Raw genomic sequence first — 22,635 nt, 5'->3', positions numbered from 1 at the left:
TGTGTCTGTCATCATTACACAATCAGTGGACTGTTTGAGTCTGTCATCATTAAACAATTAGTGGACTGTTTCAGGCTGTCATCATTACACAATTAGTGGACTGTTTGAGTCTGTCATCATTACACAATTAGTGGACTGTTTGTGTCTGTCATCATTACACAATTAGTGGACTGTTTGTGTCTGTCATCATTACACAATTAGTGGACTGTTTGTGTCTGTCATCATTACACAATTAGTGGACTGTTTGTGTTTGTCATACACAATTAGTGGACTGTTTGTGTCTGTCATCATTACACAATTAGTGGAGTGTTTGTGTCTGTCATCATTACACAATTAGTGGACTGTTTGTGTCTGTCATCATTACACAATTAGTGGACTGTTTGTGTCTGTCATCATTACACAATTAGTGGACTGTTTGTGTCTGTCATCATTACACAATTAGTGGACTTTTTGTGAATGTCATCATTACACAATTAGTGGACTGTTTGAGTCTGTAATCATTACACAATTAGTGGACTGTTTGTGTCTGTCATCATTACACAATTAGTGGACTGTTTGTGTCTGTCATTATTAAACAATTAGTGGACTGTTTGAGTCTGTCATCATTACACAATTAGTGGACTGTTTGTGCTGTCATCATTACACAATTAGTGGACTGTTTGTGTGTGCTGTCATCATTACACAATTAGTGGACTGTTTGTGTCTGTCATCATTAAACAATTAGTGGACTGTTTGAGTCTGTCATCATTACACAATTAGTGGACTGTTTGTGTCTGTCATCATTACACAATTAGTGGACTGTTTGTGTCTGTCATACACAATTAGTGGACTGTTTGTGAATGTCATCATTACACAATTAGTGGACTGTTTGTGTCTGTCATCATTACACAATTAGTAGACTGTGTCTGTCATCATTAAACAATTAGTGGACTGTTTGAGTCTGTCATCATTAAACAATTAGTGGACTATTTGTGTCTGTCATCATTACACAATTAGTGGATTGTTTGTGTCTGTCATTTTTAAACAATTAGTGGACTGTTTGAGTCTGTCATCATTACACAATTAGTGGACTGTTTGTGTCTGTCATCATTACACAATTAGTGGACTGTTTGTGTCTGTCATCATTACACAATTAGTGGACTGTTTGTGAATGTCATCATTACACAATTAGTGGACTGTTTGTGTCTGTCATCATTACACAATTAGTGGACTGCTTGTGTCTGTCATTATTAAACAATTAGTGGACTGTTTGAGTCTGTCATCATTAAACAATTAGTGGACTATTTGTGTCTGTCATCATTACACAATTAGTGGACTGTTTGTGTCTGTCATCATTAAACAATTAGTGGACTGTTTGTGTCTGTCATCATTACACAATTAGTGGACTGTTTGTGTCTGTCATCATTAAACAATTAGTGGACTGTTTGTGTCTGTCATCATTACACAATTAGTGGACTGTTTGTGTCTGTCATCATTACACAATTAGTGGACTGTTTGTGTCTGTCATTATTAAACAATTAGTGGACTGTTTGAGTCTGTCATCATTAAACAATTAGTGGACTGTTTGAGTCTGTCATCATTACACAATTAGTGGACTGTTTGTGTCTGTCATAATTAAACAATTAGTGGACTGTTTCAGGCTGTCATCATTACACAATTAGTGGACTGTTTGAGTCTGTCATCATTACACAATTAGTGGACTGTTTGAGTCTGTCATCATTACACAATTAGTGGACTGTTTGAGTCTGTCATCATTACACAATTAGTGGACTGTTTGAGTCTGTCATCATCAAATTGTGAGATTTTTTGTCTCGTCAGCAATGAGTGGATTGTTTTAGTCCATTGGATCAGATAGAGATCAAGCAATGTGTGTACTTTGCCTCCTTAAAATAACATTGAGGGGACTATTTAGTCTCTCTGAAGGTGTTCTTAAGCGATCAAAATATCTACAAAGTTACATAATAGTGCAAAAATGTCTTCGACATAATGCCTGATATACACCATGGGTAGTCTATTAGATAAAAATGAGAATATAATTAATATAAGAATTTCAGTATTAACTATTTATTGTAATATTACTGCATTTTGTAAAATGTCTCGGGATTTATGAAGGGCAGTGTATTTTTCTCAATTTATCTTTCAAAATGTCACTTTTCCAGCTGGCAGAATTGTTGAGAGCAAATGTAGAAAAAGATCCCATGGTTAAGGACTAATACAGATCATACAATGGTGGGTGCCTTGATCTTCTGGGATCAATCGGAGGGCTGCAACATTTGTTTTCAGAAGTGTGAAACTGGTGACAGAGTCTGTATCCTTCCACAAGTCTGAGTAAATGGTGTTAATGTGTAACTGTCAAAATTATTAAGTTATTGTATTGTCAAATTCTGTGGGATATAAAATATATTTATTGTGGGGTAGTACAATATACTGAATAGGTTGTTTTTGTATATTATTCGTAAAACTCGCATTACGTTTTGCCTGTTAATGTATACCAGTACATATACCAGGTATAGAGCAAGTACATTTCTTTGTTTGCGCTTTGTAGGTATGTATGTGTGCTGTACGTGAGTTGTGGTCAGCTACAGACTGGACATGTGACACTTGACGGACTTTGACGAAGTTGTGAAGATTGGTTGAAAGTTTCTATCTTGTGGATTTCTTTCATTGTCCTTAGTACTTCGGTACATTTGAATTCTATCTCTCTGAGTGAACGGTTGAATTCATTTGTCAGTAACACTGTTTCTGAATATTTCTGGCATTTGCATCTGCTATTGTGGTGACAGAATTATGTGGTGTCATCTGTGCTGTTATGTGTACCATTAATGCACGATACATGTTAATGTCTCTCTCTCTCTCTTTTGATAAAAGTAAACAGATTGAATCCAGTGGCTTTGTTTCGATCATACAGCTACAAAGGAACACTTTATCAATGGCTAACCTCTGTCATAAATGTTACAATTTCTTTCAGCTCACCTGAAAACAACTAACTCAAAGTCCAGAGGTGGGCTTATTACAGGAAAATGAATTAACATCTGAAAAGCAATGAATATGGGTGGGCTTATTATCAGGCATGGGCAAATTGCTGGACAAATACAGCGTCTTGTTTGTCCATTTCATCATCAACCCCGTCAAACCAGACATTACACAAAACGGACAACTGTTGGTGTATCCCACTCCAGAAGTGAAAGTAAATTACAAGCATTCATTTTCGTTTTAATCTTATATTTTCAATATTTACATTTTATGTACATGTATATGCAAAATAATCGGTGAACTCAACACTATTAGATATTGAATCTGCTTGGTGTTCAACACAGGTGTGATCTAAAGTTTATACAAGTTTTGAAAAAAAAACACTTCGATAGTCTGAACTCAGCACCGCTTCATAAATTATCCTTCCTCCATGGTGATGAACTCAACGCTGCTTCATAAATTATCCTTCCTCCATGGTGATGAACTCAACACTGCTTCATAAATTATCCTTCCTCCATGGTGATGAACTCAGCACTGCTTCATAAATTATCCTTCCTCCATGGTGATGAAGTCAACACTGCTTCATAAATTACCCTTCTCCATGGTGATGAACTCAACATCGCTTCATAAATCATCCTTCCTCCATGGTGATGAACTCAACACTGCTTCATAAATTATCCTTCCTCCATGGTTACCATTATTTAATTTTCTTCATCTGAAACAAGGAAGAAAAACTTTGTTAAAGAATCAAGTTTTAATATACTGTCTGTGATTAGTCTTTAAAATTCTTACCAGTAGCCAGTTCAATCTGCAAAAACTGATCAACATAATTAATGAATTCTAAACTCTGACTGGTCACCTGTTCAGTCTGTGAAAACTAAAAGCTGATCAAAATCTACAAAATTATGACTGGCTTTCTGTTCTTTACCTTAAAACTGACCATTTCAAATTGATCATTATCATGTGACAAATTTCAAAATCCTGACCACTTGCCTTTTCAGTAAACAAAAAATTGACCATAACTGTAGGCAGACACCTGTTTCATAACAGGATCAGTTTTAGCAACAAACAGAAAATCAATAGCTCTTCATAAAACTCCTCCAATCCTATTTTTCAAAAATTCTAAAATTAAATTTCTAAATCTTTATTATCATGTAAAACTGTTACACTTACACCAGCCTGCATACATTCTTTGAGTAACAGAAATTCCTTTTCACAATCTCCTTTCTTAAGGTTGGCCTTGATGGCAACACATTTCCCATATGCTGCAGCCTGTAAAAGAAAACAAATGTGAAACAATATAGTTACCACTTAAGAAGGTAATTTTTAGTTTAAGTATAAGATTATTGCCATCTCTATTTGTACAGGACTTGTATTAGTGATTTTGATCTAAGATTCTTCAGAATGAGGGTTGCAGATGTTGAAGATGACCTACTTTTCATGTTCGAGTGGACTTCAAACTTTAACTGCCTGGCTATATTTGCAAGCATGATGCAATTATCAGGGAAACTACATGTAAACAGAATTAGTGGTGCTGTTTGATGCATTTGTAAATCCCAAAAGTATGCTACATATTAATGTGTTGTAATGGGTAATATCGATATCACTTAGTCCTTCTTGTTTTGCTTCAGTCCTATTTGTTCTGTAGCAATTCTTTTCAAATGCCATCAAGATCAAGGCAATGACATCTTGCCACAAACAAAAGGAGAGATCTCTACATGTCATTTAGTAGAACTAACGGGAAATCTTTAATCAATTTTAACAGAAGTATCACATTATCAAAGGTGTACCATGCTTTGATAAATCATAGTAATGCTTTCCTTCCTGTGCACATGTATATGTTAATACAGTCACTGGTGAGTTTAAAACACGGCTAATCACGACACATTTTCTGCAAAAGTGGCCATTAACAACACGTTAAAGACCTGTGACCTACAACATGGATCAAGGTCATTCCACTGGACAAATTTGATAACCTTTTACCCCAAGGATATGCTATAAGACCAAATTTTGACTCGGTATCACTTGATTATAAGAGGTTGTTTGTAACGAAAATACTGACTCCGGTTGACACGCCAGGACACAGTACTAAATGAATTAGCTTGTGGACTTATAACCTCATGAATGGACCAACTTCGTAGAAATTAATTAGGCAGTTGTGAGATCTAAAAAAGTTTGACTTTCATAAGGATGTGTTCGTGAAATGCGAGAGCACGTGTTACTGGATTGACATTGATTAAAACGTCAATAGGAAATCGTTCCCAATTATGTAATGTATGTATGGACGATAAATAGGAAATTTACCTGTCCGGAGCATCCCACAAGAGCCTGAGAGTACTTCAGAACCCTCTGTTTATGTACCTCGACCGGCATGTCGAGGCTTACAGAGCCGTTCAGATCAAGGGCGACAACTCATTGCAGCAGAAACTCCTATACTTTTGGTCGAACGGAGTGCAGACGAAACTCCTATACTTTTGGTCGAAGTGAGCATGTAGCATCACATCTAACTGGAGGCGTGTTTTAAAAAAGAGTCACTTAATTTGAGATACTTTAAGAATTCAATTGACGAAAAATAAATATGAGAGCAAAGAACTTGGAGATATTACACCAGGAGATCTCATACTGGGTTTGACAGAAATATCGGTGTCGTTTGAATGTTTATCGTAAATAGGGTTAACACTAAAACATCATGGTGACCATTGACAACACAACTGTCAGAACGCTGAAACTAGAAAATACTGGTCAGTGAAATGCGACTGGACAGGTCAAGTAGATAAATATGGCAACAGCTGCAGACCCAGGAGTGCGTATCAACGGAGGATGGTCAACACATTTGGCGGACAATTTACAGGAACAGAAAGACGAGGTATCCACATCGTTACAGCACAAGGAAAATAATTAGAACATCACAGATAGGTATACTACTATCGCCTGGACCTGTTTAATGAGAAAACTGTCAACAATACCACAACTGAGACCTTCAAGGCCATCGGTCAGTGGCCTCAAACAACAATAAGTTACACCCCCTCCATCCATCCACCCCCACGCATTACACTGTTACATGTCCGGAAGGACCATGCATTGTAAAAGTACTGATACATGTGATTTGTTTGGAATTTTCTTGTGCTTTGCATGATATGCTCATTGTTTGTGTGGTATATTTACCTGTGATTTGTTTGGTATATTTACCTGTAATTTGTTTGGTATTTACCTGTGATGTCTTATTGACAGGTTCTGGCTTTACAATCCATCTTTGAAGGTGAAGAAAACCGACTTACTGTTTTTTCTGTGGCACCGGAAGAAATTCCAGAAAGTGAAGATTGCAAGGAGAATTCTAGATTTTACCAGCTTCAGGTAGATCATGACATTCAATGCATTACACTTGTATAAGTTAGAGTGTTCCACTTATCAGCGATGCAGGATGATTCATTTTTAGGTCCCACCTCTGTGGAATTATTGAATTAATGAATTCTTAAAAAAAAATAATATCTTCTACTGTAAAATCATGTATTTTCGTGGGGCTGAATTATAGTGGTTTCTCAAAAATCGATTGCATATTCCATTCAATTTTGTTGATGAGTATAGCTCTATTACCGGTAATCTATTTGTACTACTTTAACAGTCTATTAATTAATGTGTTACAAGCTGATGAATCAGGCAAAGCTAAAAGCAACATTAGGTGAGTTGATCAGTGCATGTCCTAAAGGTAAAAATACTCATCAAGGCAAAGCTGACCACCTGTTAGACATATTGTATTACATGTATAAATACTTCCAATTCTTTTTGTTTGACACTATAAGCTACAAGTGCCTGTTAAACAAGATGTTGCTAAGGTAACTCTAGACGTCTGCACGCCCATACGAGGACCAGTGAACAGTACAACACAGGACTCAAATGTTCAGAATCTAGCAGCTCTCAACTACAAACGGTCAGATTCAGGTAACTTTGCTTCAGGTAACAATCACTAAAAAGTACTCACTTGACATGGCTAGGGTATTCCTTTACTCGTCATCATTCAAGTGCATTCACATTCATTTTTTGTTGTTCTTTTCTATTCTAAGCATCAACACAACTGGAAATGTTTTAGTAGGTATGTTAAAAGGAGAGGTGTTAATGGCTTGCAGTTTTGATAGTTTTTTTTTTTTTTTATTTAATTTTTTTATTTTTCCAATTGATAGTTATTTTTAATGACCTGCAGTTTAATAGACATTTGATTCTAATAGTCCATGGTTTTAATAGACAATTGGTTTTAATGGCCTGCCATTTAATATTTGGTTTCAATTACCCACAGTTTTGATAGATAGTTGGTTTTAATGGCATGCATATTTCATAGGGAATAGGTTTTAATGGTCTACAGTTTTAATAGACAATTGGTTTTAATGGCATGCCATTTAATATTTGGTTTCAATTACCCACAGTTTTGATAGATAGTTGGTTTTAATGGCATGCAGATTTCATAGGGAATAGGTTTAATGGTTTACAGTTTTAGTAGACAATTGGTTTTAATGGCATGCCATTTAATATTTGGTTTCAATTACCCACATGTTTAATAGACAATTGGTTGTAATGGCCTGCCATTTAATATTTGGTTTCAATTACCCACTGTTTTGATAGATAGTTGGTTTTAATGGCATGCAGATTTCATAGGGAATAGGTTTTAATGGTCTACAGTTTTAATAGACAATTGGTTTTAATGGCATGCCATTTAATATTTGGTTTCAATTACCCACAGTTTTGATAGATAGTTGGTTTTAATGGCATGCAGATTTCATAGGGAATAGGTTTAATGGTTTACAGTTTTAGTAGACAATTGGTTTTAATGGCATGCCATTTAATATTTGGTTTCAATTACCCACATGTTTAATAGACAATTGGTTGTAATGGCCTGCCATTTAATATTTGGTTTCAATTACCCACAGTTTTGATAGATAGTTGGTTTTAATGGCATGCAGATTTCATAGGGAATAGGTTTAATGGTTTACAGTTTTAATAGACAATTGGTTGTAATGGCCTGCCATTTAATATTTGGTTTCAATTACCTACAGTTTTGATAGATAGTTGGTTTTAATGGCCTGCAGTTTGGACCTTTGCTTTGGTTTTAATGATGTACCATTCTAATAAACAGTTGGTTTTTATGGCCTGCAGTTTCGATAGACAATTTGGTTTATGGCTTATAGTTTTGACAGACCAGGGATTGTAATGGCTTGCAGTTTTGATGAACAGGTGATTTTTCTAGACCAGTGAATATTTTTTTTATAATTTTCACAAATCTTTTTTCTTTCTACAGTTGCCATTTAAGATTACATGTATTTTTTCACTTACTCTTGTCAGAATTTTGTTACTCTTTGTTAATTTAAGGATCTATAAGACTTCAAGCAAGTATGATTATAGCCAGTTATGAATATTGACCACAACAATGTAATGTAGTAAGAAATGAAAAGAAATATGTACTGTTTCTGTCACCAGGTAACAATCTATTGGCATCCATCCTCATTTCTCACCTAACACCATTAAATTTGACGGTGACTTTTCCTCCCGAGTACCCAGCCTGCGGACCACCACAATTTACATTGACAGCAATTTGGTTGTCATGGCAACAGCTTGGCGCACTGTGTGTGATGTTGGATAAGTTATGGGAGGATTCGCCTGGGATGCCCATACTGTATACTTGGATTGATTGGCTGGAGAATAATTCATTGAGGTAAAGGTCAAAGGTCACCTATTGGATTATGAATGAAGGTATTGAGTTCAAAGGTTAGATATTCAGCTAAAGTGAAGATTTAGGTTATAGAATTGAAACATATTTGTATTCATTAGTGAATTAAGGTGTTAAACATTGTTTTTATTTTATAGATAAACAGATCAAACCAGGTGCTTTCTGTTTCATGACAAAATTTCGTGCTTTTCAGATAGGGTTTGACAGTGAATGCTTTTAAACCCTTTTTCCCCTAAATATACATGTACTTTTGTTGTCACTACATAACATAAAGTAATTGAAGGGAAAAAATTAATCACGTGTAACCATAAGAGAATAAAAATAGTTTTATTTTGGTATAGTCCTTACCTTTTATTTCCAAATTCTAGTTTAAATACAAGCTGTAGGGATCCAAAGAAATCTGTTAAAAAAAGAAAGAAAGGAAAAGAATCAGACCACTTGTATTTTTTATATTTCAAAAATAAAGTTAGTGTGACCATTGGATTTCCAAAATGTTCTTATCAAATTTCTCTAATCCTACACTTATAATCATATAATCTAATTAGAGAGTGACTAAAATGCAAACTGAAAATATATGTTTTTTATAGATGATAAAGATTATGATTGACATTTGATGACCATTTTTCTAATTTTGAATATATATCTAACCTTAAATGTGTTTTATATTGGTCAGTTTCCTCGGCCTCCGAGACCATGTGTTGTTACAAGAGACCAGTCCTGAGGACATTGTTGTAGATGAGAGGGGGATGCAGGATTGCTTGGATATTGAAGAGGCAGTCACAATTATGATGAGGTATCAGCCATAGAGGTGTTAGATACCTTACTTAGAAAGGTGTCCAGTAGACATGTGCTCTTGACAGGTATCTAGTAGACAGGTGCTCTTGACAGGTGTCTAGTAGACAGGTATTCTTGACTGGTGTCTAGTTGATAGGTAATCTTGACATGTGTCTACTAGACAGGTGCTCTTGACAGGTGTCTAGTAGATACATATTCTTGACATGTGTCTACTAGACAGGTGCTCTTGACAGGTGTCTAATAGGCAGATATTCTTGACTGGTGTCTAGTTGATAGGTAATCTTGACATATGTCTACTAGAGAGGTGCTTGTGACAGGTGTCTACTGTACAGCTGTTCTTGACAAGTGTCTGGTAGACAGATGCTCTTGACATGTATGTGGTAGATAATTGTTGTTGATATGTGTCAAGTAGACAGGTGTTACACAGGTGTTTTGAAGACAAGTGATATTGACAGATGTCTTGTGCAAAGGTGTTTTGGACAGGTATCTGGTACATGTAGTGTTTGACACATATGGTTGTTAACAGGTACAGTACAGATGAGGAGAACTTTCAGTTCAGGAGGACAGACCATGAGTGTTGTGTATGTTTTATGGAGTTCCCTGGGGCCGATTTCTACAGAATGAAACAGTGTGGACATCATATTTGTCGGGAATGCATGCAGACTCTTTGTCAAATTCACGTCAAAGAAGGAACTGTCACTGAACTTGTGTAAGTCTTCAGAGTTTTGATACAATTCTTAGTATTGGAAGTCACTAAAGTTTTTGATAAAGTTTAATGAAAACTGAAAATCAAACATCATAGATCCCATGATATATTCTCAGTGCGGCTAAGTATGACTTGGTCTTACAGGTGTCCAGAATCTGAGTGTAAGACAGATATACCACCAGGTGTCATCAGAGAAGTTGTGGGAGAGGAACAATTCTGCCGCTATGAACGTCTCACTTTACAGGTACAAAGCTTAGCGTGGGAGTTAATGCTGATCCTGAACCAGCTGCACATGAGTGCATTCATGAAAAGATATATTGTTGTAATGTCAACAGTCCAATGATATCAGGTCTTGTCATTATATTTATGTGTTGTTCAATTTTTTTACATGTTTTGTGGGTTTTATTTGTAAGGGTATTAGCATTACCATAAGATGCCAAACGTATATACAGTTTTAGCTTGAACAATCAGATAAAATTGTGTTATTTTTTAAATCCACATCGACTGTCATGGTCTGAGATGATTTATCTTAGAAGTGTTCCTGGGGATGTATTCGGCAAGTGCAACATCATTTAAGTAAAGAAATATGACCATTCTGCTGTAGTGTGAATAGCACCAATGCTCATTTCACAATACTGTAGCTATGGAGTACATCATAAACAGTAGCACCATTGATCTACTCATTGTGTGGTGTGACTTTTTCCTAGATATGTGTCTATACTGGACACTTGAAAGGGATCTGCATTAAAAAAAATGGAAGTGATATGTGGTTGCAGTTTCAAGATTTCAAGGTTGAAATGTAAGTTTGTGTTAATTCAGTGAAAACTGTTCCCTTCCTGGACGTCTGGCTGATTAGGACAGGGATAATAACTTATCTAAGTGAGTTGCAACATGCTACCATATACGGCTGTGCATTATTTTTGTTCATTAACCAAGATAAATGAGAATCAGGTTGTGTGATATACGTGAAAAGGTTGCGCCTGTGAAAATTTCTGAGTGGTGTTAATTCTACTCCATTTCTGGTAACCTGACCAATTAGACTGTAACTGAATTATGCTTGTAACAACCACGTATCACATTGAGATATGCGGTAGATTATCATTGGACATGTTGAGAAGTAAAACCTTAATTTTCATTGACATTGTTCACTTGATTATTTCATGCTGTGCAAATTTGACACCTATACATTGCTTTATATAGCTGAGTCAGACGTCTAGGATTTTGGTATAGTTTGTACCCCTTGTTACTGTATATAGCTGAGTCAGACGTCTAGGATTTTGGTATAGTTTGTACCCCATGTTACTGTATATAGCTGAGTCAGACGTCTAGGGTATAGTTTGTGTCCCTTGTTTGTATATAGCTGAGTCAGATGTCTAGGATTTTGGTATAATTTGTACCCCTTGTTACTGTATATAGCTGAGTCAGACATCTATGATTTTGGTATAGTTTGTACCCCTTGTTACTGTATATAGCTGAGTCAGACGTCTAGGATTTTGATATAGTTTGTGTCCCTTGTTACTGTATATAGCTGAGTCAGACGTCTAGGATTTTGGTATAGTTTGTATCCCTTGTTTTTATATAGCTGAGTCAGACGTCTAGGATTTTGGTATAGTTTGTGTCCCTTGTTTTTATACAGCTGAGTCAGACGTCTAGGGTATAGTTTGTGTCCCTTGTTTGTATATAGCTGAGTCAGATGTCTAGGATTTTGGTATAATTTGTACCCCTTGTTACTGTATATAGCTGAGTCAGACGTCTAGGATTTTGGTATAGTTTGTACCCCTTGTTACTGTATATAGCTGAGTCAGACGTCTAGGATTTTGGTATAGTTTGTACCCCTTGTTACTGTATATAGCTGAGTCAGACGTCTAGGATTTTGGTATAGTTTGTACCCCTTGTTTTTATATAGCTGAGTCAGACGTCTAGGATTTTGGTATAGTTTGTGTCCCATGTTTGTATATAGCTGAGTCAGACGTCTAGGATTTTGGTATAGTTTGTGTCCCTTGTTTGTATATAGCTGAGTCAGACGTCAAGGGTACAGTTTGTATCCCTTGTTACTGTATATAGCTGAGTCAGACGTCAAGGGTACAGTTTGTATCCCTTGTTTGTATATAGCTGAGTCAGACGTCTAGGATTTTGGTATAGTTTGTATCCTTTGTTAGTCAGACGTCTAGGATTTTGGTATAGTTTGTATCCCTTGTAACTGTATATAGCTGAGTCAGACGTCTAGGATTTTGGTATAGTTTGTATCCCTTGTTTGTATATAGCTGAGTCTGACGTCTAGGATTTTGGTATAATTTGTGTCCCTTGTTTGTATATAGCTGAGTCTGACGTCTAGGATTTTGGTATAGTTTGTAACCCTTGTTTGTATATAGCTGAGTCAGACGTCTAGGATTTTGGTATAGTTTGTAACCCTTGTTTGTATATAGCTGAGTCAGACGTCTAGGATTTTGGTATAGTTTGTAACCCTTGTTTGTATATAGCTGAGTCTGACGTCTAGGATTTTGGTATAGTTTGTGTCCCTTGTTTGTATATAGCTGAGTCAGACGTCTAGGATTTTGGTATAGTTTGTAACCCTTGTTACTGTATATAGCGGAGTCAGACAACTAGGATTTTGGTACAGTTTGTATCCCTTGTTACTGTATATAGCTGAGTCAGACGTCTAGGATTTTGGTATAGTTTGTACCCCTTGTTACTGTATATAGCTGGGTCAGACGTCTAGGATTTTGGTATAGTTTGAACCCCTTGTTACTGTATATAGCTGAGTCAGACGTCTAGGATTTTGGTATAATTTGTACCCCTTGTTACTGTATATAGCTGAGTCAGATGTCTAGGATTTTGGTATAGTTTGTGTCCCATGTTTGTATATAGCTGAGTCAGACGTCTAGAATTTTGGTATAGTTTGTGTCCCTTGTTTGTATATAGCTGAGTCAGACGTCTAGGATTTTGATAAAGTTTGTACCCCTTGTTACTGTATATAGCTGAGTCAGACGTCAAGGGTACAGTTTGTATCCCTTGTTACTGTATATAGCTGAGTCAGACGTCAAGGGTACAGTTTGTATCCCTTGTTTGTATATAGCTGAGTCAAACATCTAGGATTTTGGTATAGTTTGTATCCTTTGTTAGTCAGACATCTAGGATTTTGGTATAGTTTGTGTCCCTTGTTACTGTATATAGCTGAGTCTGACGTCTAGGATTTTGGTATAGTTTGTATCCCTTGTTTTTATATAGCTGAGTCAGACGTCTAGGATTTTGGTATAGTTTGTGTCCCATGTTTTTATATAGCTGAGTGGGACATCTAGGATTTTGGTACAGTTTGTATTCCTTGTTAGTCAGACGTCTATGATTTTGGTACAGTTTGTGTCCCTTGTTTGTATATAGCTGAGTCAGACGTCTAGGATTTTGGTATAGTTTGTATCCCTTGTTTGTACATAGCTGAGCAAGATGTCTATGATTATGGTATAGTTTGTTTCCTTTGTTAGTCAGACGTCTAGGATTTTGATATAGTTTGTGTCCCTTGTTTTTATATAGCTGAGTCAGACGTCTATGATTTTGGTATAGTTTGTGTCCCTTGTTTTTATATAGCTGAGTCAGACATCTAGGATTTTGGTATAGTTTGTGTCCCTTGTTTTTATATAGCTGAGAAAGACGTCTAGGATTTTGGTATAGTTTGTGTCCCTTGTTTGTATATAGCTGAGTCAGACGTCTAGGATTTTGGTAAAGTTTGTGTCCCTTGTTTTTATATAGCTGAGTCAGATGTCTAGGATTTTGGTATAGTTTGTATCCCTTGTTACTGTATATAGCTGAGTCAGACGTCTAGGATTTTGATAAAGTTTGTACCCCTTGTTACTGTATATAGTTGAGTCAGACGTCAAGGGTACAGTTTGTATCCCTTGTTTGTATATAGCTGAGTCAGACGTCTAGGATTTTGGTATAGTTTGTATCCTTTGTTAGTCAGACGTCTAGGATTTTGGTATAGTTTGTGTCCCTTGTTACTGTATATAGCTGAGTCTGACGTCTAGGATTTTGGTATAGTTTGTGTCCCTTGTTTGTATATAGCTGAGTCTGACGTCTAGGGTATAGTTTGTGTCCCTTGTTTTTATATAGCTGAGTCAGACGTCTAGGATTTTGGTACAGTTTGTATCCCTTGTTTTTATATAGCTGAGTCAGACGTCTAGGATTTTGGTATAGTTTGTATCCTTTGTTTTTATATAGCTGAGTCTGACGTCTAGGATTTTGGTATAGTTTGTATCCTTTGTTAGTCAGACGTCTAGGATTTTGATAAAGTTTGTATCCTTTGTTAGTGAGACGTCTAGGATTTTGGTATAGTTTGTGTCCCTTGTTTTTATATAGCTGAGTCTGACGTCTAGCATTTTGATATAGTTTGTACCCCTTATTACTGTATATAGCTGAGTCAGACGTCTAGGATTTTGGTATAGTTTGTTTCCTTTGTTAGTCAGACATCTAGGATTTTGATATAGTTTGTACCCCTTGTTACTGTATATAGCTGAGTCAGACATCTAGGATTTTGGTATAGTTTGTATCCCTTGTTTGTATATAGCTGAGTCAGATGTCTAGGATTTTGGTATAGTTTGTATCCCTTGTTTGTATATAGCTGAGTCTGACTTCTAGGATTTTGGTATAATTTGTATCCCTTGTTTGTATATAGCTGAGTCAGACGTCTAGGATTTTGGTATAGTTTGTATCCCTTGTTTGTATATAGCTGAGTCAGACGTCTAGGATTTTGGTATAGTTTGTATCCCTTGTTTGTATATAGCTGAGTCAGACGTCTAGGATTTTGGTATAGTTTGTATCCCTTGTTTGTATATAGCTGAGTCTGACATCTAGGATTTTGGTATAGTTTGTGTCCCTTGTTTGTATAGTGTCAATCTCATCCTCAGATCTCCTCTCTTAGTTCTCAACCAAAACCTTGTATGCTTTATACCTTTCACTGAAAATTCTGTTTTCCTGAACAGAAGTTTAATTTAACAATTTTTACAGAAGCGTTTTGATTATGTAAGGAAATGTCTGTCATCAATTTTCACCTTGGAAGGCTTTATAACCATTAGTTGAAATTTTCCTGAGATGTAGTGTGCTTATCATCCTTTTTTGAGCGTTTTACTCATATTTCTATCAGTTTTGAAATAGTTTCTTTACTACTTGGCATGCTTTAATTTATCATCAAAACATAAGGCATGAGTAACTCCTTGGCATTTTGATTCAGTGTTAACATTTCCAAGTTTGTATTCATCTGGATACAATAAATTATGAATATTTTCTTTGCATAGATCGGGCATATATTGTTCTGCCCCCTGGTACTCTTCTTCTTATGAATTCAAATAAAGACAGATGTGATCCCCAGTCCCCACTCCTACCACATTTCTGAAATAAAAACCATACACATTTATATCAGGTACAGAGATATATATTATAACATCAGTTATGATTTCACAATTGTTGTAAAGCCTATATATTTAGAAATGTCTTACACTATGCAGACATTTCATTTGGGACAAAATTGCATTATGCAACATTAAACTGATATGTGTAAATCTTTTGTTTTATTGCAGAAAGCACTAGACACTATGGGTGACATTGTATGGTGCCCACGTTGTCAAGGGGTAGTTGTACAGGAGAGTGACAAAACTCTTCACCTAGGCTACTGCATCTACTGTCAGTTCTCGTTCTGTACCTTGTGTAAGAAACTGTGGCATCAGGTGAGTAAACCATCAAATCAGTTTTCTGTGTGTCATGTGACATCAGATCAGTCCACTAACAAGTCAGTTTTGTGTGTGTCATGTGACATCAGATCAGTTCACTATCAAGTCAGTTTTCTGTGTGTCATGTGACATCAGATCAGTCCACTAACAAGTCAGTTTTCTGTGTGTCATGTGACATCAGATCAGTCCACTAACAAGTCAGTTTTGTGTGTGTCATGTGACATCAGATCAGTCCACTATCAAGTCAGTTTTCTGTGTGTCATGTAACATCAGATCAGTCCACTATCAAGTCAGTTTTGTGTGTGTCATGTGACATCAGATCAGTCCACTATCAAGTCAGTTTTGTGTGTGTCATGTAACATCAGATCAGTCCACTATCAAGTCAGTTTTCTGTGTGTCATGTAACATCAGATCAGTCCACTATCAAGTCAGTTTTGTGTGTGTCATGTGACATCAGATCAGTCAACTATCAAGTCAGTTTTGTGTGTGTCATGTGACATCAGATCAGTCCACTATCAAGTCAGTTTTGTGTGTGTCATGTGACATCAGATCAGTCCACTATCAAGTCAGTTTTGTGTGTGTCATGTGACATCAGATCAGTCCACTATCAAGTCAGTTTTGTGTGTGTCATGTGACATCAGATCAGTCCACTAACAAGTCAGTTTTCTGTGTGTCATTTAACATCAGATCAGTCCACTATCAAGTCAGTTTTGTGTGTGTCATGTGACATCAGATCAGTCCACTAACAAGTCAGTTTTCTGTGTGTCATGTGACATCAGATCAGTCCACTATCAAGTCAGTTTTGTGTGTGTCATGTGACATCAGATCAGTCCACTATCAAGTCAGTTTTCTGTGTGTCATGTGACATCAGATCTGTCCACTATCAAGTCAGTTTTGTGTGTGTCATGTGACATCAGATCAGTCCACTATCAAGTCAGTTTTGTGTGTGTCATGTGACATCAGATCTGTCCACTATCAAGTCAGTTTTGTGTGTGTCATGTGACATCAGATCAGTCCACTAACAAGTCAGTTTTGTGTGTGTCATGTGACATCAGATCAGTCAACTATCAAGTCAGTTTTGTGTGTGTCATGTGACATCAGATCAGTCCACTAACAAGTCAGTTTTGTGTGTGTCATGTGACATCAGATCAGTCCACTATCAAGTTAGTTTTCTGTGTGTCATGTGACATCAGATCTGTCCACTATCAAGTCAGTTTTGTGTGTGTCATGTGACATCAGATCAGTCCACTAACAAGTCAGTTTTGTGTGTGTCATGTGACATCAGATCAGTCCACTAACAAGTCAGTTTTGTGTGTGTCATGTGACATCAGATCAGTCCACTAACAAGTCGGTTTTGTGTGTTTCATGTGACATCAGATCAGTCCACTAACAAGTCAGTTTTGTGTGTGTCATGTGACACCAGGTGCTGTAAATTTGTTTTATCTTTTTTAAAGATATTAGTTAAAGCTTCCATAAAACATTTGATTACCAGTAGTTAATGAAGTTAAACATACTCAGAAGAAGACCATCTTATACATATAGAAACTTTATGACAGTCCATCTCATGTTTTTGGCAATCACCGCCACAAAGGCCTTTTGTAATCAATAGCCCATATCTATCAAATGAAGGACACTTTTAAGCATTCATTTATATAATCCTAGAAAGGTTATCATTCCCTCCTTAATTAGTTTATAACAGATGGTGTACAACATAGTTGCTATGGAAACATTGTCATATTTCAATGTAGATATTTAGGGGATAACTGTGTTTTGATATTTGTAGGGTATATAATAAGTAAAATGTCACAAATTGAGTTTTACTGGTGATACATAGCAAACAACAGAACAGGTATTTGTGACAATTTAATCACAATATACCACTGCAGATTTCAAAAATTAAGGCTTATCCCTATTCCTATTCATCAAGACTTACATACAAAAGATATGAAGTGCCCTTTCTGTGAATAATTTCAGAAATCTTTATTTCCTTGCTCGGAATTCATGATGTCAGTAACATTTATGTTTAAGCAACCTTTCATGGTCATGATCTTAATCATCACTTTAATGATACATCCAGATCAATCAGTCATTAAATGAAAAACTGTCATTCACACTAGATATGCAAATGAGGAATTCAGATGGTATTTTTTATTAAACTGTTGTAAATTATTCTCATTGACCAATCAAATGCCCTGTTACATCTCGGATGTACTGTTTGGTGTATATCATCACTACTAATATTTAGTGGATTTGCATGTTCCTACAAAAGGCTGAATAAGATATGAAAGCAGGATGGCTTCATCTTATAACTCAGAAAATATTTCTCCGTAACTGATAAGACTTTATTGTCAAAAGGCAGATTTTCTACTTGAGTGACAGATGTAAATAAGTTTGAAAAATCTTCTTTCATACAAGTGATCATTTTTGTTTAATTAAAGGGAGAGAGATGTGTGGGTGTTGAAGATGCTGTCAAAGCTTTGGAAGACAAACTGAGCATTAAGAAGGATGACGCAGAAGAGATAAAACGGAAAATAGAAAGACTGAAGGAAGAAGCATCAAGCAATGTGTATTTAACAAACAAAGCAAAGACATGTCCTTCTTGTCATGCCAATATACAAAAGATATCTGGGTAGGTGTGAAGGAGAGACGGCATATTTATACCTCAAATTATAACAAGGTCATGTGTAGATATATATCTATATATACAGGTGTAACAAGGTCGTGTGTAGATATACATATCTATATAAACAGGTGTAACAAGGTCGTGTGTAGATACATATCTATATATACAGGTGTAACAAGGTCGTGTGTAGATATACATATCTATATATACAGGTGTAACAAGGTCGTGTGTAGATACATATCTATATATACAGGTGTAACAAGGTCGTGTGTAGATACATATCTATATATACAGGTGTAACAAGGTCATGTGTAGATACATATCTATATATACAGGTGTAACAAGGTCATGTGTAGATATATATCTATGTATACAAGTGTAACAAGGTTGTGTGTAGATATACATATCTATATATACAGGTGTAACAAGGTCATGTGTAGATACATATCTATATATACAGGTGTAACAAGGTCATGTGTAGATATATATGTATACAAGTGTAACAAGGTTGTGTGTAGATATACATATCTATATATACAGGTGTAACAAGGTCGTGTAGATATACATATCTATATATACAGGTGTAACAAGGTCATGTAGATATACATATCTATATATACAGGTGTAACAAGGTTGTGTAGATATACATATCTATATATATACACATCTATATATGCAGGTGTAACAAGGTTGTGTAAGATATACATATCTATATATACAGGTGTAACAAGGTCGTGTGTAGATATACATATCTATATATACAGGTGTAACAAGGTCATGTGTAGATGTGGCTGTGCGCTGTGCTATGTCTGTGGGAAGGACATCACACAGACTGGATACGAACACTTTAATCAGAGCAGATACTGCAGCACGTTTACAGACTATGAAGACAATGATTTTGTGTGGAACAGGCGACCAGTACCACAGATAAATCCAGGGAGAGTGGCAGTATGAAATTTTATTCTAAACTGTTGTGCATTGTTGTAACTATCCCTCACTTCTAAGCTATAGACCTTAAGTTTTAGGGAAGTGGTGACAATCTAGCTATCCACTTTTGATGATATCGGTATTGATTGAGTTCTATTTTTCCTCCCTGTGTCATTTATGGCATGTTGTATTTGGGAAGTCGGATATGTAAATGTATGTGTAGAAACTTTCACCACAGTTTAATTTTCATCCATTTCAGTATTTGAGATTAAGCTAAAGACTGCTTTCATAGCTGAAATGTACAATTTTATTCATATCAGGGCAAATTTAACACTTTGTGAAATAAACATTTTGATGTAACGGCAGGCAAACAAGTACACTGTGTTTCTCAGAATCATAAATCCTAAAATTCTATATACATGTATGTTACATTGTCAGAATGCTCAATCTATATATACAATAGAGATTAATCGAAGTTCAAAGGCTTAAGTCAGTGTTCATGAAATAGCACAAGTGGATACATATATACTTCAATATGTACATTATTGATTTTTGAAAAAAATCCAATCATAAACAGTAGTTAGTAGTTCAATATTTCTACCTCCTCTGCCCAAAGGGCAAATAAACTGATGCCTTGACACAGTGTCCATCCAGCATGCGATGTCAACATTTTCCTTTTAAAAAATTTGAATAACCAGTAGGTCCAGGGTACTGATATAGGACTGGATGAAGGGTTACAAGTTTGTTCATATAAATGACCTTGACCCTTTTTCAATAAGCAATAAGCCCTGAGTCATGGTATTTGTGTTATGGTTGTAGCTGTAGAACAGGTGAGGGATTGGGACCCATTAGGTTTCTTATTAATTTGTGAATGGAAATTTGCTCAGGTAAATATACTTTCCTAAAACTAGAAATTTTGACAAACTTGTGTAGAAATACCATTCTGTAACAAAGTGGTGCTTAAACCTTACCTGACATGAGTCTGGAAAAAAGCCCATCAAATTAGGTACTAAATCAGCCTCATTGTGAATAAAAGTGCATGTTATTGGTCCTTTTACTAACTCAAATTGGAGCTAGCAAGAAATGATTGCGTGAAAAAGCATTAGAAACAAACCAAGTGTCTCTAGTCTTGTGGTTTTCACTCAATAAAGGAAGATGAAGATGATGTGAAAACTGATTGAGGGATCTTTCAACACAATTTAACTTTTGCCCATATATGGTGGGGTCAAATTTGATGATAAGACTGAAATCAATGTTTGTGTTATCTTAGGACTAATTTGATCTAGGGTAGTGAAATGAAGTGTTTTATTTGGTAGTAGTCACTTCAATCTGGTTTTTCATTTGCAGGTAATGTTGAATATCCAAACGAGGTTAGCAGAGAATCCTCTTCTGAAGCAGGTCCAATGTCCTCGGTGTCACAGGAAGAACCTTCAGGGTTTACATGGAAACAACCATGTTAAATGTTGGAACTGTGGCACCGGATTCTGTTTCCTCTGTCGGGAAATACTCAACAAAGTTCCAGTAACCAAACATTTCAAACCCCCGTCACCTTGTCGACAACATACTGTGGAGAGCAATCATCTACCTGGGGAAGATGATGACAATTCCTGATAAAAGCTGCAAACATTTTTTACTAACATATGTAAACCGCTTATTTCATACATTTTCATACAAAGGCACCAAATGTTCATTCAAGCATTGACGCATGAAGAAAATACACGAAACAAGTTGCCAATGGTAAACATGCAATTAGGAACTCGTGACATGAAGGTCATTTGGGCAGGGAAGCAGGGAGGGTGACAAATATCAAACTACACGTTTGTGCTCTTCAACAATCCCAAGATTATCATGTTTTCTTCATATCAAAGTTGACGATTTGGATGGGAAAAATTTCCATAGATGGCAATTAAGCCAGTGGTCCCAACAAACTATTCCAAAACAATAAAGTGATGAGTTTCTGATATTCTAGTTGTTGTGGTATCAACTTTAATGTGTTACAGCACTGAGGTGCTTTTTTTATGAAAATTTTGTGGAAGTTGAAAGATTTGATTTGTACTTTTCAGACATGTATTTCACTCCTGCATCTCATTTGCTCCTGAAATATCACAGAATATTTATGAGAGTTATCTATTTTTAACTACAGTGCACAAGAGTCAAAGAAATGAAATAATTCATCACTCCCATTAGGATATCACTATTTTTTTTTTTTTTATTTTTGACACATAAAAAGCATATGTTATACAATTTTTGGGTAACAAATGCCTGTATCATTGACAAATTTATTACTCCATGAAGTATGGATCTACATGTAGAATAGAAAGACAGTGTAATACACCAATTTCAAGTCAGCAGATATCAGGGGATCTGCCATACTGTCCCATGCAATCATATTCTCTGTAGTTATCTTGTTTTTCCTTACCATGCTCTAAGGGTGGAGACTCAGGGATTCCCATGTCACAACAATTATCTGTTTTAGTTTCAATCAAATGATGTCACATCAAGGATATCAAGCAACAATATTAAATCTATGAAAACAATGAAGAGAAAAATAAACATTTACCCCGTTGTGGGGGAGATTAGGGATCTCAACCCTCAGGGAAAAGGCTATTAAGTTGGTAAACATTTGGCAAGCTTTGTGCTTTCCAACTTAGGAATATTTTCCCTCGGGTTGCAGTCCCTCTATCTCACTCACAAGGGAGTCTACAATATACCTACCATAATTATGTTTCGGCCAATAAAACCTGTATATTTACTTCAGTAGTTTGAGGTTATATGACTTCAGTATCCTGAACACTAATGTGAAAAAGAAAACAAAGGCAATACATTGTTATTTTATATTGTATTCTCCATATCAAGTTGTAATAAGAATTTGATATATTATACCCTTATTATATATGTATTTACATCAACCAAACTGTGATCTATTTATAACTTTTGAAAATAAACAAGATTTTTTATATGTATACATTTATTATGGTAATTGTTTGTATTTAACACCATGAATAAATCATTGTTTTTATAAATCAATAAGCATTCAGAGAATTCATTCCTGTCACTCTATGAATAGTTTATCACATACACTTATGGATAGTCATTTTTTGCCAGTATTGAAATTTTGTCCCTGGTTATTACCCCTCTATGATTCCATAGTGTTGTTTTTAAACTATGCTGACCCCCT

The 22,635-nt window shown here is 35.8% G+C and overlaps 1 protein-coding gene and 1 long non-coding RNA gene across 2 annotated transcripts; one reads left to right on the top strand and one right to left on the bottom strand.

The window, feature by feature from the left end:
- Positions 1-3,205: 3,205 nt before the first annotated feature.
- Positions 3,206-5,372, bottom strand: LOC132558261 (uncharacterized). Its single transcript, XR_009554540.1, has 3 exons — positions 5,278-5,372; positions 4,147-4,245; positions 3,206-3,688 (listed from the first exon to the last, which is right to left on the bottom strand). It is a non-coding gene; the product is annotated as an uncharacterized LOC132558261 (long non-coding RNA).
- A 325-nt stretch (positions 5,373-5,697) lies between these two features.
- Positions 5,698-21,646, top strand: LOC132558263 (E3 ubiquitin-protein ligase RNF14-like). Its single transcript, XM_060222806.1, has 11 exons — positions 5,698-5,839; positions 6,205-6,327; positions 6,774-6,912; positions 8,440-8,674; positions 9,363-9,482; positions 10,011-10,193; positions 10,335-10,434; positions 15,758-15,904; positions 18,346-18,536; positions 19,295-19,478; positions 20,805-21,646. The coding sequence occupies exons 1-11, from the start codon at positions 5,753-5,755 to the stop codon at positions 21,066-21,068; spliced, it is 1,773 nt and encodes a 590-aa protein (XP_060078789.1). The 5' UTR covers positions 5,698-5,752; the 3' UTR covers positions 21,069-21,646.
- The last annotated feature ends 989 nt before the right edge of the window (positions 21,647-22,635 follow it).

Source organism: Ylistrum balloti, unplaced genomic scaffold, assembly GCF_031769215.1.
Source record: "Ylistrum balloti isolate Yb309-2 unplaced genomic scaffold, AGI_CSIRO_Ybal_v1 Utg370776, whole genome shotgun sequence".
Taxonomy (NCBI): Eukaryota; Metazoa; Mollusca; class Bivalvia; order Pectinida; family Pectinidae; genus Ylistrum; species Ylistrum balloti.
The sequence above is the reverse complement of the archived record's forward strand: the minus strand, read 5'-3'. Positions and strand labels throughout refer to the sequence as shown.

Bases quoted from the DNA above. Each gene is read 5' to 3' on its own strand.
- LOC132558263 (XM_060222806.1), top strand. From the start codon at position 5,753: ATGGCAACAGCTGCAGACCCAGGAGTGCGTATCAACGGAGGATGGTCA. The intron at 10,435-15,757 runs GTACAAAGCTTA...GTTTTATTGCAG, and splicing joins ATGAACGTCTCACTTTACAG to AAAGCACTAGACACTATGGG. The intron at 18,537-19,294 runs GTAGGTGTGAAG...CTATATATACAG, and splicing joins AATATACAAAAGATATCTGG to GTGTAACAAGGTCATGTGTA.